This window comes from Barbus barbus (genome assembly GCF_936440315.1).
Source record: "Barbus barbus genome assembly, chromosome: 29".
NCBI lineage: Eukaryota > Metazoa > Chordata > Actinopteri > Cypriniformes > Cyprinidae > Barbus > Barbus barbus.
Genome location: NC_136757.1, coordinates 6,970,939 through 6,991,053, shown reverse-complemented (window position 1 = coordinate 6,991,053; position 20,115 = coordinate 6,970,939). Strand labels below are relative to the sequence as shown.

The window sequence follows — 20,115 nt, the reverse complement described above, 5'->3', positions numbered from 1 at the left end:
TGTCAAGGTAAAAAACAAACTAGGAAAGTTGCCATTAAAGTATGTTATTAGTATGAGAGGTTAATGGCTCTAGCTGGCAGTACACACACACACACACTCACTCACAGAACTTATCTAGTCCATTATCAGCCTCTATCTCTCTAACAGTGTATCACCTCTCATTTCCCCTGCCTGTGTAATTGCATCTGCTCTCTGAGTGTGTGTGTGTTTGTCTCAGTACCTGAGTCTAATTGTAGTGCTTGTCTCTGCGTGTGTGTTTATGCATGTTTTTGTGTGTGTTTGTATCCTACGGTTGTTTGTTACGAAGCACCGTCTAATTCACCCGGTGAAGAACAAATCTCTGATTGAGATGACAGTGGAAAGGAGAGAGATTTTAATGTGGCCCCTGGAAACTGACTCACTGGTCAAATTGGCCTATCTTTACCTCGCTGATTGAGGAAAGATTGTACGTGAAGAATTAACAATCTGCTTTATTTGGGCCTACATGCATAATGCATTATCAAGATGCATTGAATTGGAATTTTTTTTTTTTAAGGAACTTGTTGCAGTGCGTTCTTGAATTTACCTTCGCTAAAAAAGATATGTGTGGCACTAGGGCTGCACGATATATCGTTTCAGCATCGATATCACGATGTGCACTGATAGTACACTGATCGTTATATTTATACTGATCGTTTTCGCGACAGCTGTTGCTTTCCACCGCCCCGCGCTGTCTACACTGGACGCAACAAAGTGACCGTTGCAAATCCTTTCAACTTTGTACATCATAAAAAGAACAAGGGATTTACTCGCAGGGATTTGCCGTGTCGTGCCGCATCCAGCGTAGACAGCATCACTGATTATAATAGGATTCTATAGTGTTTTGTTGCGTTGCGCCGCTCGCATCGCAGTGTAGACGTGGTGAGAGCCACTCAGATGCACGTGAACACTGAATTCCGTTCACTTCCCTCGTCTATTTGTGCCTGAAATGACACATGCGCGAAACTGTCAAAACGCATGTCTCTGCAAGTATCCTTGTAAACACAGTTGCTTATGGCTTAGGTGAAGGTAAACAATTGATAAAGAAAATGCATAGTATAGACTCACAACAGTTTAATATTCCTAAGGCTTTCTGTGTCATGAATGTTAATCAAACAACAAAACAAAGAGAAAAATCACTTTTGTAGCTTTAACACAGATTTATTAGATTTAATTTATACAATGAAAACTATGCAGTGTTATTTTACATTTTGATTATTCAACCATATACCTGAATACTGTTAGACTTACAGGAAAAATATAAAGCATCATATCTTTGTTCTATTATATTTATCTATGTTTGTAATTAGTTTATTTTTGTATGCTGATTTACTCACCTACAATATCACACCAATCATTGATTATTTTTTTTTCTTCTCCAAATAAAGCTTTTCAAGTCATCTGGTTTTTTTTAGGGCCATAGGGCCTATGATGAAGTGCTGCCTCCATAGACCACACACTAGGTTCTGTAATAAAGCAGTTAAAATCAGTCTTGTAAATAATGGTAACCACAGTATAAACGCACAGGAAATGCAAACAGTGAACTCAGTCCAACTTGGCAGTAATTAAAAAATAAATGTCATTCTCACACTTTATTCATGCAGTCATGTGGACAGATGTTTTATCACTGGCTTTCAACAGTCATTAGCATTTATGAATGGTGATGCGCTCATTAGTGATTCCACTTATTTAGCTTCAGTGATGTTCTACCACATAAAAACTGCAAATGACTTTACTTTTGGTAAACATTAATCTTGATTTAATTTATGCATAAAAATGGCACAATTGCATAGTACATACTATTAGAATAAACTTTTTCCCCCCAAGATTTATCAATTCAAAAAGAGATTGCATTTCACTCCTACCAGTGACTTGACCTCTTTTTGATAAATATGTTTTGAATTGATGAATATGGTGAGTTTATGAATTAAAAATGTAACTGTCCTGGTATCATAGTGGAGAAAAAAAAAACTGCTGACCCTTTTTAAAGACTGTGATGATGTGTTTCCACAGTTATTAACATTGTGATTCTAGCAAAGGGTTTTTATATTTTCTTTTTAATGAAAATATAATTTAATTATATATTTTCTCATTTTATTTCAACAACACAACATTTATTACAAAAACACAATGTGATAGGCTGCTATTAACAGCACACAGGCAAAAATATATTGGACGCAAATTTGTATTTCATAATATGTAAATGTATGTTGACTGGCAATCTCAGCAAAAATATGACCCCCAAACTAATATTTTGGGTCTCAAATGCATCCATTTTAGGCTCAGTCTGGAGCCCTGTGATCTTTTCTTTGGTCTGCTGACCAACGTTATCTATCTGTCTATCTTTCTATTTTTTTCACTATTGTGGATTTTTTTTCTTTTTCTGCTGGAGAAAATGGGAATGCAAAAATTTGGGCTAACCAAATTTTACCACTGTAACTTTACCTAACTACAGTCATGGCCACAAATATCGGCACCCTTGGTAAATATGTTCAAAGAAGGCTGTGAAAATTAATCTGCATTGCTAATCCTTTTGATATTTTATTTTAAAAATTCACAAAAATCTAACCTTTCATTGGAGAATAAGAATTTAAAATGGGGGGAAATATCATTATGAAATAAATGTTTTTCTCAAATACACGTTGGACACAATTATTGGCACCCCTAGAAATTATTATGAGTAAAACATATCTGAAGTATATTCCCATTCATATTCACAATTTTGAGCACTCCAGGGTGATTATGAACATGAAATTATCCAGCCATAGCTTCCTGTTTCACAGAAACATAAATAGGAGGGAAAACAAAGCCCAAATTCCCTTAATCATCCATCACAATGAGAAAAACCAAAGAATATATTTCTTGATGTGCAGCAAAATATAATTGAGCTTCACAAATTAGTGAAGTGGCTTTAAGAAAAGAGCTAGAGCAGTGAAAATCCCCATTTCCACCATTAGGGCAATAATTAAGAATTTCCAATCAACAGAAAATGTTACGAAACTGCCTGGAAGAGGACGTGTGTCTGTATCGTCCTAATACACGGTGAGAAGGAGAGTTTGAGTGGCTAAAGACTCTCCAAGGACCACAGCTGGAGAATTGTAGAAAATAGTTGAGTCTCGGGGACAGAAATCCTTTACAAAAAAAATTGTCAAACAGCACCTACATCACCACGTTGTTTGGGAGGGTTTGAAGAAAAATTCTCCTAGCTCATCCAAAAACAAACTCCAGAATATTCAGTTATCAGACACGACTGGAACTTCAAATGGGACTGGCTTCTATGGTCAGATGAAACTAAAAAAATGAGCTTTTCAGCAGCAAACACTCAAGATGGGTTTGGTGAACACAGGGATAAAAAGTACCCCATGTGTAAAATGAAATATAATACTGCTGTATTTTTGATTTTATGGGCCAATATTTCTGCTGGAGGTCCTGGACATCTTGTTTAGACACATGGCATCATGGATTCTATCAAATACCAGCAGAAAAAAAAACTGTTAGAAATCTTATAATGGGCCATGTTTGGATCTTCCAACCTTACAATAATCTAAACACAAACCTAAAAAACAACACAAAAATGGGTCACTGAGCACAAAACCAAGCTTCTGCTGGCCATTCCAGTCCTCTGACCTGAACCCTGTAGAAAATGAGCGAGGTGAACTGAAGAGAAGAAGCACCAACATGGAGCTGTGAATCTAAAGGATCTGGAGTGATTCTGGATGAAGGAATGGTCTCTGATCTCTTGTCAGGTGTTCTCTAACCTCATCAGGCATTATAGGAGAACATTAAGAGCTGTTAAACTGGCAAATGGAGGTTTCAAAAAGTATTGAATAAAAGGGTGCCGTTAATTGTGGCCAATGTGTATTAGAGAAAAACATTTATTTCATAATTATATTTCCCCCCATTTTAATTTCTTATTATCCAATGAAAGGTTAGATTTTAGTGAATTTTTTAAAATAAAAGATCAAAAGGATTAACAATGCAGATTAATTTTCACAGCCTTCTGTGATCATATTTACCAAGGGTGCCGATATTTTTGGCCGTGACTGTATGATGACAGCTTCTGGGGAACCCTGGAAATTTAAACACCTAAAAGAAACCAACAGAACAGGGACTTGCCAATGGCCGGTGGTTAAATATTGAGTCTTTATGACATTATAATGTGTTACAGTACATTATACTATTTACTAAGTTAAGTGTTACCAAAAATGAGTTTGTGGAAAATTGATGTTGCAAACAGTACCAAATTACTTCATTGGACATCAAAGCCACCAGTATGTACTGCATGAGCCTGTGTGCTATAAACCTACTGTACAGCGGCAGGAACTTATTATAACAGAAACCCTTTGAGTTCATTTGTCCCATTGAAAGCATATCTGGACTTTGGAAGTCAATTCATGTCATGTGATCATGAGCTTTAAAGGTTTTCCCATACTAAATCCACATCACAAACATCTATTTAAGCTCCAGGAAGTCCTGGATTAAGCAGCTACAGACCCTGAGATTAACCATCATGAAACATCTCTCCCGCTCTGCCACTACTTTCTCTGGTTAATTTCGGCTGTAGAGATGCAATCATCTTAAAGCCGTTGTATGGGCTTATTCTGTGCTGATCATATAGAAAGAACAGGCTGCATCCTGAGCTGCATGCTCTGTACTGTGTAGTATGCAATCACAGTGCATTCAAAGTATTATTCCAAAAGTGCATAGAAACACCAACAGAAAGTCCAACAGAATCTAAAGAAATATGCTTCCGTTTAAGCTTTTGGACTAATATTTCCAATAAACCCTTGTGGTGAAAAAGGTGGAGGAAGCTTGTAAATGAAAGAATATAGCTAAATGCTAATGCTTGTAAGCAAACAGACAGGAAGACTAGGTGCGGTCACATTAGCGAAAATTCGCTCACGAACATTTGCAAACAGTGGTAAATGTGACCATACCTTAAGAGGTCTGTGGTATTAACCCTGATGTTGTTCTGTAATTTTTCTGTATTTTTTGTTTTTGTAATGTTTTAATCCATTGGAATGGTATGAAAAATACATTAAAAAATTATAAATAAATAAAACTCATGAACATGATTTTTTGGAAAAATAGTCTCACGTGTGCTCCTTGCAGTGGCAATGGAAAAGAATGAGAATCAAATTTCAGCTACTGGACGAATTTGGTACTGCACCCAAGCAAATCTTACAGATTTTTTGCGATTATCAACCTCAAATTTCCAACACGTTTACATTTTTGCCTTTGATTTTCTTACAGTTTTAGAGAAAAACCTGTTTTGGCAAATATATATTTCATACAAAGTTTTATAATAGTATTTTTGTGCATTTTTCATAATATTATAATAATAAACATAAACTTCCATATCTTTCACTTTTTAAACATTTTTCACTTCAGCAATAATCTGCCAAGGGTCTTCTTTAAAAAGAGACCACTTAACTTAAGTCTATGCTCTAAAGCATTGAAGGTTTATGAGTTTAAAGGGGTCATCGGATGCAGAATTCACTTTACAAGTTGTTTGAACATAAATGTGTGTTGGAAGTATGTGTACACATCCATCCTATAATGAAAAAAAAAAAAATTAAATCCCTATTTTAAAATCCTCTTTCTCAAATCAGGCTGTTCTGAGAGTCCTATCAGAATGATGTAGGATGTTTCTCCTACGATAGTTTATTGACAAGGCCGTCTTACCTTATACCCGCCCTGAGTGAGCTGTCATACGTCCATCATTGTGTTGACTCCGGTGCAGGGGAAGACAAGAATGTCTCCAATTAAGCGATTGAGGTGTTTTGTTGTTGGATGTAATAATGAATATAGCAGTTGTCATGTACTCCCGATATCTGAGCCACTGAAGACACAGAGGATTAACATTACTTTCATTTTTGAAGGGAATGCGCCGATCCCCGATCTGCCTAAATGTGTCTATATTCGTGCGAATCATTCGTGATCAAGCTTCATCTACAGAAGAGGTTCTGTACATAAGGGTTTTTTATGATTCCTTGCAAATCGCCTTTCCTAATAATGTGCTAGTTAGCAAGTTTCGCGGCTGAAGTTTACAGTCTGCTCGTCACCCCATGGAAGAGAGGGGCGGGGTCAGCAGAGTTCATTAGCATTTAAAGCAACATGGACTAAAATAACAGCTTGCTGAAAACAGAGCTGATTTTGACAGGGTAAAAAAGGTGTTTTTTTACACTGCCATTGAGAAATTTTAACCAAAGTATGTTATAGACTTTTATTAAGACCCTAAAGGATCATATCAACTTGTGGGAAAAGGGCATGCGATGACCCCTTTAAGTTGGATATTTCATTTTCAAGTAAATTCTCAAAAAGTGGTCACTTTTACCTTTATTTATAAAGCGCTTTATACAATACAGATTGTGTCAAAGCAGCTTTAAATAGTTTTGGAAAATAGTTTATCATTAATGCAAGAGGACAAAAAGAGTCATTTTCCAGCTGAATTGATGATTCAGTGATGTCATCATCCAGTTCAGCTCTCTTCCAATAGTGTCTGTGCAATCAGTCAAGCGTCTCCAACTAAGCAAGCCAACGCGATAGGCCAAAGGCAGTTAACAGGTAATAAGTGGATCATAACTATAGCATAAATATTGTTTAGTACCATCAAATCCCCAAATCCCACACACACTTTACTAACTTCATGTTTCATGAACTTAAAAATCTTCTCAACTTGTTTTTTTTAAAGATTTGTTGAAATTGTGCTTAGGTATGACTTATTAGTATTTTTATTTATTTTAAAATGTAAAAATAATGAAGATTATGTGTCTGGTCCTTTGATTGGTAATGTTGTTTATACAGTTGCACTGAACGCGTCAGGCTTCTTTGCAGATGGTTGTTGTTTTTAACCGCTCAAACTGAGATCTGTATGACGTGTGTGTGCTGGTGCTGAGAGTGTTGCCTTGTGCATCTGAGTGGTGTGCATTGTCGAGGTTGTTGTGCAGTGTTTTGAGTCATTCGTCTGAAATCTCACACCACACGAACCGGAGGAACAAGTCCTAGCAGTTAACTCACAAACACATGCACACCAGCAAAAAACATGTGCCTATGAACTCTACTACTCTACTGTGCTAGATTAAGTTTAGGACAACTGAAGGTGGATCAGAATTAGCAAGCATGCTAAATGCATCCACGGTATAGCTTTAGTATACTTTCCTGATACTTTATTTAAAGGAATTCGATTGTTTTCAGTCTTAAAATGCATATTATGTATTAGTGAAGACGTTGTCGTCTTTCTCTCTCACACACGCTATTAAAAAAAGAGAGCACCATACTCTAACTATCTAAAACAGACACCAGGGATGCCCAATTTCAGCAGGCTCCTCCGGTTGCCATGACCACAAGCACACCAGTAGAGGTCTATTTAGGTCATTTTGTTCTATAGCCTGTCTGCCTCTGTGTGTCAAATTTTGGAGGATCAAAAAAATCAATAAGAGCTTCAAAACTTCTAATCAGCCATGTTTTAAAGGGCTAATTCACCTAAAAATGTACACTTGTCATCATTTACTCAGTCATGTACTCAACTTGTATGACTCAGTGGAAGACCAAATAAAAAATTCTGAAAATAAATAAATAAATTCACTTTTTCTGTGAAAATGACCAAGTCTGGGTCCAGAATGGTGAAAAAAATAAAACTGCTAAAAATAGTACATATGACTTCTGAAGCAATCTGATAGTTGGTTTTGTTTATACTACTCTAAACTAGCATATTTTATTTATTTGTGTAAGTTCTTGGTGTTTTGTACAGAAGGAACTTTGTTTGGCTTGTTCATTTTCAGGACTCCATAACGCCATCTGCACATTTTGGCATATCATAGCGGTGGTAGCGATTCTTTGCTCCTACTGCATCCTCTCGGGACCTATGCCTGTGTTTTTGTATGTGTGTGCATGCTGCTTTTTATTCCATATTTGTAGATGATCTGATTATGGTCCTTCATTAGCATGGGTCTCTTCTTCCAGAAATAATCAACTGATTTCTAAGAGTTTTTCTGGCAGCTTACTTGGCTTTCACACAGGCACTGGCTAATGAGTGATAGGACTGTTTCTGGAGTGGACTTCATGTTTGCCTTCAAAATTCAATCAGATGTTCATTAACACCCTTTGTAAGATCAAGGTCTTTTTTGGTGCTTTAGGTACCAAGTATTAGTATTAGATCGTTTTACAGGATAAAAGAACAGTTAAGTGGTTGTTCACCTAAAAATGGGAGTTATGCAGTTTAGTCATCATCAAGAGATTGTTCTTTTCCAAGCTAACTGAGGATTTCAAGCAATTGATAGGGCGCTGTGATTTCCTTGATGCAGAAAACGCGGACGGAATCACAGACTCCAGTCATTGAAATGGAATTTATTGAATTATGTGGAATGTCACGGAATTTGCCAAACTTTTGGATGAATAAATACAAAATCAGTACGCTGAAATCAAAATGTGCTGTGGACTAGTGTCTGTGATATAATGCTGCAAAAATATTATTTAAATATGAATGCTGCATGTTCTGAATTTCTTTGTGAACGACAATGCAGACGCGCATTTTCGTTTACTACACACTGATGTTTTCACCCTCTGCCGCCTAAATATATGAGTACATGAACATAATCTGTAGAATCCTCAGAGTCACTTCATTAGCATTTTACTATCGTCATATCATATACAAACCGAAACTTTAAGGTCTTCACAGCAACCTGTCAAAATAATAGTTTGGCTTAACTTGAAGAAACTGTGACCGAAATACTTAATGTAAGGACTTACTGCTACTAATAAAATGATTATGAAAGCCATATTTTTTTAAGGAATATTTACCAGAAAAATATTTACTAGAATTTGTTTACCAGAAAAATGTAAATATATTAACGCAGTATTTCTGAAAAATTAAATAAGTCATTTTTTTATCAATATCAATTAATTAGAGATGCTTTTTATTATTCAAATTTAATTAAACAATTCAAATGGAATCCAGAAAATTAATGGAAAACAGAATTTGGGAAAACAAATCAAATAAAACTGAATTTGGGAAAAAAAAACAATTTATTGGGCCTTAACATTCATTTTTTGCATGAATATTTTCTAATTTAACCATTAAAACAAGTTTACAAAATAAAAATAAAACGGAAAAAAGTGGAATCCAGAAAAATTAAAATGGAGAAAAACAGAATTTGGAAAAAAAATAAAACTGAAATGGGGAATAAATAAAAAGGATTTCATAAAAGTGGTCCATATGACTGTTTGCTATTAAAAGCCTTTTGAAACCATATAATAGATTTGTGTGACAAATTTGTGTTTTTTCTAACCCATCAGACTTTAGTTCATCATTGAAACACATCCAGTATGGTAAAAGGAAGCTCAAAAGTGCTTGCTTGATATTTGAGGTTTGTTCTCTTCAAATACAGATGAATAACACTGCTCTTTTGAACTTTCTATTCATCAAAGAATCCTGAAAAATAACTGTCTCTTTTTGATGACTTCTAATTGAATGTTACTTGCACTAAATTGGTGGTAATTTAGTTGTATGCGAACCTGACCTTTTATATGTCGATGACCTCTCTGAATGATTCACTGACCTCTTCGCACATGAAATGCATAACAGCGTCTCTGTCATGTTACTGAATGGACTTTAATATATATAAACACGGGCAGTCACGTGTTAAAGTGCTCGTGTCTAGGTTTGTGATTGTGGACGAGTATGTCTATTGTATTTTCGCTCTAAAATTCTGGATTTTTTTTTCTTGTCTTATTCATTTTGCATTTGAATTACCATAATTATGAGATGACAAGATGATTCTGCTCTGAACTACATCATCAGACTCAGAAATGATTTATTCCTATGCCAAGGCTTACAATGCTAAAAAATGGATCCATGTGCACTTTTGGTGTTTATATTGACAGTAGAGTATTTAATTGATACATTAGTTCACTAATTTATTCTTTAAGTCATGAAGAGCAAAGAAAGTGCAAAGTTAACAACACTGACTACAATCAAATGACAGAAATGGACTTCTTTGAACTGTTGAGGCTGCTTTTACATAACATAGCAAGAGTCAAGTAGGAGACATCAGGCCTTTTATGTGATTCAGAGTTTCCAAATTATTGTGTGAATGGTTTTTCTGGTTATAAACTCTAAATGATTGTAAACATGACAGGAGACGGCATTAAAACGCCTAATGTGTGAAAAAAGTAAGTCAGTTCTAGTGTCTGTTGTTGTGTCTATTATGATAAATAACTCTACTAATGTTATTTCTCATACTTTCTGTCTCTCTGTAGGTGGATGAGGATGTAGCATTTGATCAAGCTATTAAGTTCTGCCAGTTTCAGTTGGCAACGTCGGCACAAAGACAGGTAGGGCACACAGACACTCTCTCTGTCTCACACCAGGAAATAACACCGGCTGCTTTTCCCTCTGGAATGCAAATCCAATATTCTCTCCTCTGCTCACTCCATTGGAAACACAGCAGACTCACTGGATGTTTTCACATTTGGCTGTGGTGCTACCCCTTTCTCTCTCTTTTAGGTTTCTCTCTCCCATCCCTCCCACACATACACCCTGTCTTTTCTGAGCCATTTATGAGATGCATTAATTATGCACCTTTTGCTAGTATCCCTCCTTCCCTCTCACTGTTCAAATGATTAAAACGTTTGTTGACATGCTTTATTGTTCAAAAAACACATAATGTTTTAAAATACTGTACATTATTGTAGTTCCTCTATGCCCCGCCTCTCTCAAATGCGTTGTTTTCTACAAAGCCCCTCCTTCCAACAAATGCAGTCTGCTCTGATTGGCCAACTGACCCAGTGCATTGTGATTGGCCGAACACCATAATCGCGAGCTTCAGCTTTCAAGTTAGTTTTATAAGTTCAAGCCCGGAAGGGGAACAAAGTCACATGACAGACACAGTGATGATGCTCGTGTGTATTTGCAGTACACAAGCCATGGTTAAGACTATTTCTGATGGGCTGTACACTCCGCTGTGATGTGACCCTGTTCCCCTCTCACACACACACACACACACACACACGACACGTTACACGCAAAACTCCACATTTGAACAGTCAATAGCAAATCCTTGAACTAATAACAAACCATACGTATTCAGAAGTGCCAGATTGTCATAGGAAAGTCAGAATTTACCCTTTTTTTCCGAAATAGCCTTCGTGCAGCCAGCCTTGTATTCTACTAGGTTCACGAAACTGTCGTCCATAAAATACGTTGCAGAAATTCAAACATTTGGGTTGTGCTGTTGTGTTGTAAACAAATCTTAACCAATGATTCCTAATTGCATCTACTTTCAGAAGGGCAAATAAAGTGCTTTTGCTTTCTCCTAGAAACACACAGCATCTCCCTGACATGACTGCATCAACACTACTGCGGTTACTGAAACCACGCCGCCTTTCTTTTCTACATTTGGGCAGCATTACGCAGATATTTCCACATCGTGACGTAGACATGTGGGGGCGTGTTTGAATGAGCCGTTTTAGGAGGGCGTGGACGAGTTTGAACTTTTATAAAGAATATCTCTTTGGGTTTGAGACTTTAGTCTTTGCAACTTCAGGGATCTTATCTATGCACAAACAGCTTGTAACACTCCAAAGAGAAAGGAAAACTTGAAATCGCATCATATGACCCCTTTAAAAAATTATGCTGTTTTTTATTTTACTTTCTATTCATCAAAGAATCCTGAAATAATGTAACTTTTTTTTTTTTGATGATTGTTTCTTGAGTAGAAAATCAGCATGTTTGAATGAATTCTGAAGGACCGTGTGACACTGAAGACTGGAGTAACAAATGAATAAATTACATTTTACAACATATTCAAATAAAAACCAGTTATTTTAAATTGTAATAATATTTCACAGTAATGCAGTTTTACCATTTATTTTTGATCAAATAGATGCATCCATGGTGAGAATAAGAGACTTTAAAAAACAAAAAATGTTGTATGTCAAATTAGCCCAGTTTGACTGTGGTAACAATAGTTGTAACTGTAGTATTTCAGTGAAAACTGAGGTTATCAGGGTACATTATCATACATGTATGGCATTCCAAACATCCCCAGAGAGACACACATTCAGATCTGCCTGATGTTCAGCTCTCATTCGCTCCTGTATGAGAGCGTTCTCTCTCTTCATTAGCCATTCATTAGTGTGCTGAATCTAGCCTGGGCAAAACATATAAGAGGCCCTGCTGTGTGTCTCATCTCTCTCTTTTACTCTCTGCATCTCTCACCCACTCAACCAGCCCCCCCCCACCTCTTCCCCTGATTCAATCGTTTTCATTTCACATCTCTGTCACTCATGCTATCTGTTCATCTCCTCTGCTGCTTACTTTGCTCTAATGCACCATTACTGCAATGTTTTCTGTCTGATAACTGACAGGTCGACCATGTTGGCCCACCATTAGTGTGTAAAACACCACTGCAGCTGGGGAAGCGCTGTATAACACTGCTATTTTTCATCTGCTTCAATATGATTAGGCCAGTGTTGTAAGATAATATCAGGGCTATTTATCCCAATTTGAATGCCAGGTACAAAAACGTTATCGGTCTTTCCTACAGTGCAGAAAAACATTATTTTGAGAGATACAATTTTATAAATATATTTTGCTGTGTTTTGAGATTGGGAATTGTATATAAAACAAAAACACTAAATAAAAAACAAAATACCCATATTTATTTTATTTTTTCAGTGGACGTTACAGAATCACTTAAAAAAAAAAAAAAAAGTCTTCAGTGTCTCATGATCCTTCAGAAATCATTTTGATATACTGATTTGGTGCTCGAGAAACATTTATTATTAATTTTGAAAACAACGTTGACAAGTTTTTAAAAACGAATGCTTTTTTTCAAGACTCATTGATGACTAGAAAGTTCAAATGAACAGCATTCATTTGAAATATAAATATTTTGCTAAATTATTAATTATTTTACTGTATAATGACACCCACCTTAGTTTAAAAAGTATAAAATATTTTTATTTTAATGAAAGTTTTGTAATATGTATGAATATTTAATAAAATGTCTATTGCATTTTTATTTTGTGAATTATTATTATTATTATAAAAAAAAATTTTTTGCATTTATTATAACAAAACTCTTTTAGATCACAATTATACCGTTGTCATGTGCCAGTGAGCAGATCAATTCAACTCTCACAAACCTAAGTAGAATGAAGACCGAATGAATCATCAGTCTGAATCTTGAAGACAACTCCCATGATTCTCAGTGTGAATCGCCTCCGATTTCTCAGTCACTCACTACAGCACTGACTCAAAATAAGATGAGAACGGTTACTCCCTGACCTGCTCACAGCATTACCAAGGAATCACTAAAATTGAGCTCATCCTCTTTCGTCAGACTGTTTGAGGCGGTTTGTTTATTCAACAGGTCTCTCGTCTTTGTTGTTTACCTCATAAGTCATCTCGTTCTGAAGCAAGCAGTCAAACAGGAAATGCGCCTGTCGATGGGAAGCGTGGGTTCATGCATTGGTTTGAGAGAGAGTGAGTGGGTGGGGGGTGCTCATCACAAATGCTTCAGTGTATGTGATATACTGCAGAGTACTAACAAACCTGACTGAATTCGGTCACAGTCACTGCACAATCATAACGTACTTGTGCCACTTCAGAGGTTTCCCCTGAGATATCCGATTTGAGGCTCTTTAAGCTCTTTTTCTTTTTTTCTTTACTGATTACTCATTAGAAATCTGACTGACAATTTTATCTTAAGTGGCTTGCGGTACATTTATTACAGGCATATTTCCCTGGAGCGCAAGATTCTGTCATCATTTACTCACCCTTGTGTTGTTCTAAACCCATGTTTCTTTTTTCTGGAAAAGATTTCAGGCACAATGATCTATATAATGAAAGCCAGTCGAGCTCCAAAAATGACAAAAAAGCACAATAATAGTTGTCTGTATAACTCGTGCACTATATTGAAAATGTGCATGAGCCATTATTTGCTGAAAATCTCATTACCATTCACTTTCATTCAAAAGTTTGGGGTTGGTAAGTTTTTTTTAAATGATTTTGAAAATCTCTTATGCATCTAAGGCTGCATTTATTTGATCGAAAATACAGAAATTTTGTGAAATATTATTACAACTTAAAATAACTGTTTTCTATTTGAATATAGACCTTTTTCTGAACGTGGAAGTCTCGCTTGACTAAAACGGTGCTTTACATTTCCGGTTTCTAGTCACATTTACATATTTCCCGAGCTGATGATATAATGTGAAAACTATGAAAATGATGTTAAAAATCATGTGGCACCATAGTTTCATGACTTTACAGTGTCGCAATGACCGTCTTTTTGCAGTAAAGGACCAGTCATAGTTTAATGAGTGGGAAGATGACACGAAGCGATGCGAGGTTAGCTCCATTGAAAACAGATGAGCGCACATACAGCTCCCGATCGGGGCGACGTTCACAGGATTTTGTCCACAGAATGATAAGAGTAAACATTATTTTAATATATTTTATTATTTCACACTCAGTATTTTAACTTAAGTGCTGCAAGCCATGTTTACAGCATCAGACATGACACATTTTCTGGTACACAAAGCAAGTACTTCCTCAGCTTATTGCTGTTACTGTGGCAGCCAACAACAGCACAGCTTAACCCTCCGCACATTTTTATATTTAGTTATATTGAAAAAGTTTCAATTCAGTCAATCTTTTTTTACCCCCTCTTTCTATGATTTCTATGGAGACCGGAACACGAGAGCACCCAAACAGATGTTACAATCCGTCATGGCGCCGCTCATCGGTTACTCAGGGAAAAAGGTCTATATTTTAAAATGTAATTTATTTCTGTGATGCAAACCTGAATTTTCAGCATCATTACCTCAGTCTTCAGTGTCACATGATCCTTTAGAAACCATTCTAATAACATTTCTTATTAACAGCATTGGTGAAAAACAGTTGTGCTGCTAGAAATCTTGTGTAGCATTGTAAGTGTCTTTGCTGTAATTTTTTAAAATCTATTTAATGCATTTTTGCTGAATAAAAGTATTCATTTCTACTTTTTTTTAAGTGCTTGCCATACAATTTTCAAGGGTAGTTTTATTCAAATATGGCATGTCACATCATGCCCGACACTGATTATATTTTTGTATAGAAATTTCAGTCACCTTGTAGTTTAATTCACTTTTGTGGACTATTTCTGTAGCACTTTGTCTTTTATTTTATTTTTTTTGAGCTTGACATTCATCCTTTATGGAAGCCCATTTCCACCACGGAATAAAAAAAAGGTAATTGCAACTTTTTATCTCGCTATTTAGATTTTTTTTCTCAGAATTGCATGCAAGTTTATATCTTTTTTTTTATTATTTTGACTTTATAACAATTGCAATTCTTCTGCATCTTGCAATTGACTTTTTGTTGCAATTATGACTCTTTTTTTGAGATATAAACTCACAATTCTGAGAACAGTCGCCCCCCCCCCCCCTCCCACATGTTTCTCGCAATTGTGAGTTTATATCTTGCAATTCTGAATTTTTTTCTCAGAATTGTGAGATATAAACTCACATTTGCGAGAAACATGTCATAATTCTGAGTTTTGTCTTGCACTTCTGACTTTATAACTCGCAATTGCGAGTTTATATTACAAATTCTGATCAGAATTGAGAGTTTGTATTACACAATTGACAGATTACAATACAAGCGGGAGAAGTCTCATATTACAGTACTCTCGATCACGGATGACAACATCCCAGATCAGTGTCAATTTACATTTAACCAGTTTAATATGCAGAGACAGTGAAATGTAGACCTTCGTTTATGTGTTTTTGCCCTAAACTGTACAAGATGCGAGAACAGGCCGCGCATTAGGTTAATAAAAATAATTATGTACATAAGCATGGACTCACTAACTTTAACGTTAGCTAGTTTTAGCCAGAGATACCTTGCTAAAGCACAAGATGACATTAACGTTCTGCTTGAGCAGATGAAAATGGTAATTTAATGAGAGTATGACAAACAGAAAAATTAACGTTTGGGAAAAATTGGGATTGGGGGTGAATGCTTAGGGACATTTTGCTCTGTTTTATCTGGGTTTAGGAAATGTAATAAAAGAACATTCTAACAGTGTTACAAGTACTCCAGGCACATCGTTTTTCCATTTTTGAAGCATAAACCCCATAAAACCGATGCGAGCTTCGGATCGTCCAACTTTTCTCTATGCCGCTGAAACCTAAAGATGTCCGAGTTCCACTCTCCGCGCAACTGATACTCGAATGCCATTGGATAGTCTGCGTTCAAGGGGAGGGGCTTACCGATGGGTCAATTGTGAGAAAAAAGTCAGAATTGTGAGATTAAAAACTCGCACTTATTTTTTCAGTGGTAGAAATGGCTTCCTTAGTCCTCAACCACTTTCATAGTATGTAAAAGAACAGTGTGAACCCCAGGGGGTGTTGCAAGACCCTTTTTTTTTTACTGAGGCACGAGTCACACTGAAATACTGCTATGCCCCACTAAAATATTACTGATAAATGCTTGTCTGATATTGGAGATGACTGTCATCATTCTGCTTGACAATATTTCAGCAATCATTCTATCAGCTGTTTAGAATCAGAAATGGCGATGCCAGTTTCGCAAACAAATCTCTCGTTTGATCTTATCGGTTAATTAGGTTTGCAAAAAGGTCTGAGTTTGTTTACGATTCTATTTGATTTATTTGGACAGTTCACTCAGGTCTGCATCGTGTTTTCTTACAGTGTAACTGGTTATTTTATAAATCAGTAAAAAAAAAATGGATGAGGTTGGAAATTGTATCTACTGCAGAGATTGTCTGTATCTAAGCATAACTGCATTAAAATATGGAGGCATGTTTTGATGCGGAGCCTCATACAGGTTTGAAATGACACGAGGGTGAGTAAACTCAGCGTTTTATCCTCTGTGGTTAGTTGTTAACCACTAGGCTCCAACACCCCCTCGTTATAAAGCCCGTCGCTCCTGAACTACATGTGCAGCATCCAGCCGCTTTTAAACCTCTGTAATTCCTCAATTGCTGTAATTACCGAAGGTCCATTAACGTGTTTGGAGTTCATTAACTTGCTGTTAGTGGGTTGCTGTCTCCTACTCACTGACTATAAAGTCGCTCGCTCGCTCTTTCTCCATCTGCAGGTGCTGTGAAATAAGAGTTGTCATTTAAGGATACAGGAAGAGCTGCTGTTGTTTTGAGAGGTTATAAATGGTTTTGTTTGCTGTTTGTTGTCATTTGAGTCATCATGTGGCTTTTGGAGTGCAGGAGAAAGCTCAAATAGAGAGCAAATATATTTCACTGTTGCAACCCCCATGTGTGGACTGTGCATATGACTATGTGTCGCTTTTTTTCATAATGTGCACGTGAATGTGTTTTGTCCTGTGCATGGGGAAATGAAAACTCACTGTAAATAACAACATAGGAATGATACATACATATATCAAACTGAAGCATTACCCATGTGAACTGTGCAATCGTAGGGAAAAATGCTGCGTTTTCAAATACATTTAAAATCAGTGTTGGGAAGGTTTGGAAATGTAATAGGTTACAGATTACAAGTTACCCTATCTAAAATGTAATAAGTAGTGTAACTATTTCAACTACTTTATTAATGTAACTGATTACATTTGATTACTTTTTGATTACTTCTATAAATTTAAATTGTTTTCAACTATTAATCATTTTCAAACATGTAAAGCAGACAGAGTTAACCCTACAGTATCAACACTGATTACTGTCAGACTTTCAAAATCCTTCATCACTTGAATTAAGATTATAATAATTTATTATAGACTTTAGCACCTCTTTTTACTTTGAGATCGTTCTGAGGTTAAATACAGATTAAAAACTAGAGATGCACCGATGTATCGGCCAACAATCGGTATCGGCCGATAAAAGAAATTTCAACCGCTGAAAGATGCCAATAACACAGACTGTGAACAGTATGTCACTTAACGTGACATTTACCTCAGCAAAGTTATTCCGCTATTCACAGTTCATTAGTTAGCAATAAAACCACACTGAAGAGGAGCTATTTTACTTCTATACTTCTATTTTACTTCTGATAATTATATATGTATGTTTGAATAAATCTGGTATTAAGGTATTTATGAAGGAAAAAAGGAAAGTTTAAGTTTATGGTAACAAAAGTGGTTAACATTCCACCTGTTCTTTTTCATCAGTATTATTTGTGATTTGGATTTTGTGAACGGGAGTTCCTCTTTTGCTGTGCTATAAGCCGGGCTTCGGACGCTTTCACATTCGAATTCATGACCTTGTCACTTTTTACAAAAAAAAAAAAATAGTTGTCTGTTTTGCTTACATCAGTTCGCTGTTTAAAACTAAAACAAATTATTGAAATATGGATTCATTGTTATTCTTATTACAATAACTTGTATAATGTAATTAACATAAAGGAATAAGACGAGGCATGCCATAGGCTACACCAGAACGTTCGGCAAACACTGAGAGATCAAATAAATAAATGAACATTTAAAGAAAGCCTCCATAGCGTAACGTGAGATAAAAAGCAAAGACAAAACCAACATGTTCACCTTCTCTGGTTTAAGAAGCCTTTTATTTTACTTTCGCTGGAAAACCAAATCATCTGTCCCGTCCGCCGTCGTTTTCTCAGTATTCGCCTCATTTTTGCAGCTCGTGCTGACGTGGTGAGTATTAACCAGGCTCTGCTCCTAAAGAACTCGCATTGAAAACGCCTCTCTCCCTCTCTTCATGTGATCAGAAATCTTAAGGCCAAAGTATACTTCGGCCGTCCGTGTCCGCGCACCGTCCGCATTGTCATTTTCATCATCAGGAGGGCTCGCGTACAACACTTTACCTGTTGTCTGAACATAAATGTGTGTTGGAAGTGTATATACACATCCATCTGATAATTATAAAAATCCACCTAGTGTTTTTTTTTTTTTAAATCCCTATTTTAAAATCTCCTTTCTCAAATCAGGCTGTTCAGAAATTCCTGTCAGAATGATGTAGTTCTGTACAGCCCCCCCCCCCCCCCCACGCTTTGAAGTGTATGCGCCTATCTGCCTAAACGCGTCTATGTTTGCGCGAATCATTCGTGATCCAGCCTCACCGACAGAAGAAGTGAGTATAAGGATTTATTTTATGAATCTTTGTAAATCGCCTTTCCTAATAATGTGCTAGTTAGCCTGTTTCGCGGCTGAAGTTCACAGTCTGCTCGTCACCGCACGGAAGAGAGAGGCGGGGTCAGCAGAGCTCATTAGCATTTAAAGCAAAATGGACTAGAATGGCTTAATGAAAACAGAGCTTGTTTTGACAGGGTAAAGGTGTTTTTTACACTACCGTTGGAAAATTTTAATTAAGACCCTAATGAATCATATCAACTGTGCAAAATGGGCATCCGATGACCCTTTTAATCTTAAAAAATAAAGCATATACATAAACCCAAATAGGAAATAAAACCGTTATCGAATAAGCATGTGTCCTATTCTGTGTCCTAAACTCCTGAAACATTGGTCTCATATTTTAAAGCAGTCAATGCAATTTATGAAAGAAATCAATTAAATCTGTATGTGGGTGTGTGTGTGAAAACAAAAAACAGATGTCGTTATAGAATCGTTAACATTTTCTTAAGTAACTGATTTAATTACACAATTTTTGATTACAAAACTGATTACAATTACATTTATTTTGTAATTAAATTACGTAATTTAGTTACATGTCACTAGTTACTACCCAACACTGTTTAAGATGCATTTAATACATGAAAACCGTAGCTTCCAACAGCACAGCATAAGCATCGCCATCTAGCGACTGTGTGTGTGGGACACCTTTGCAATTTCAGCCAGGGTCCAAAATGAACAATTGCAAAGCAGCAAATGTGAGTAAAAATAGGTGAAACTGGTAATGAGAATCACTTTTAAATCTCCTGTCAAAAAAGGAGAAGCTTTAAGGTCTCCCAGCAGTTTTCCACTCAAATGAAAGCTGTAGAAAAAAAATAATAATATTATTAATATAAAAATAAATATTGTAAAATCTTAAAATAAGATATTTTTGATATAATGAATTATTATTATTATTAAAACAATTTTATTTTTTATTTATATATTTATATTATACAGTATTTATTTTAAAATAATTTTTACAT

The 20,115-nt window shown here is 36.0% G+C and overlaps 1 protein-coding gene across 1 annotated transcript in view; it reads left to right on the top strand.

Moving 5' to 3' along the window:
- Window positions 1–20,115, top strand: part of LOC306849860 (calcineurin-binding protein cabin-1-like) — a 107,827-nt gene that overhangs the window by 76,231 nt on the left and 11,481 nt on the right. Inside the window, exon 35 of the mRNA XM_079385226.1 lies at window positions 10,279–10,353. Within this exon, the coding sequence (XP_079241352.1) occupies window positions 10,279–10,353 (75 nt within the window). The remainder of the gene's footprint in view (window positions 1–10,278; window positions 10,354–20,115) is intronic.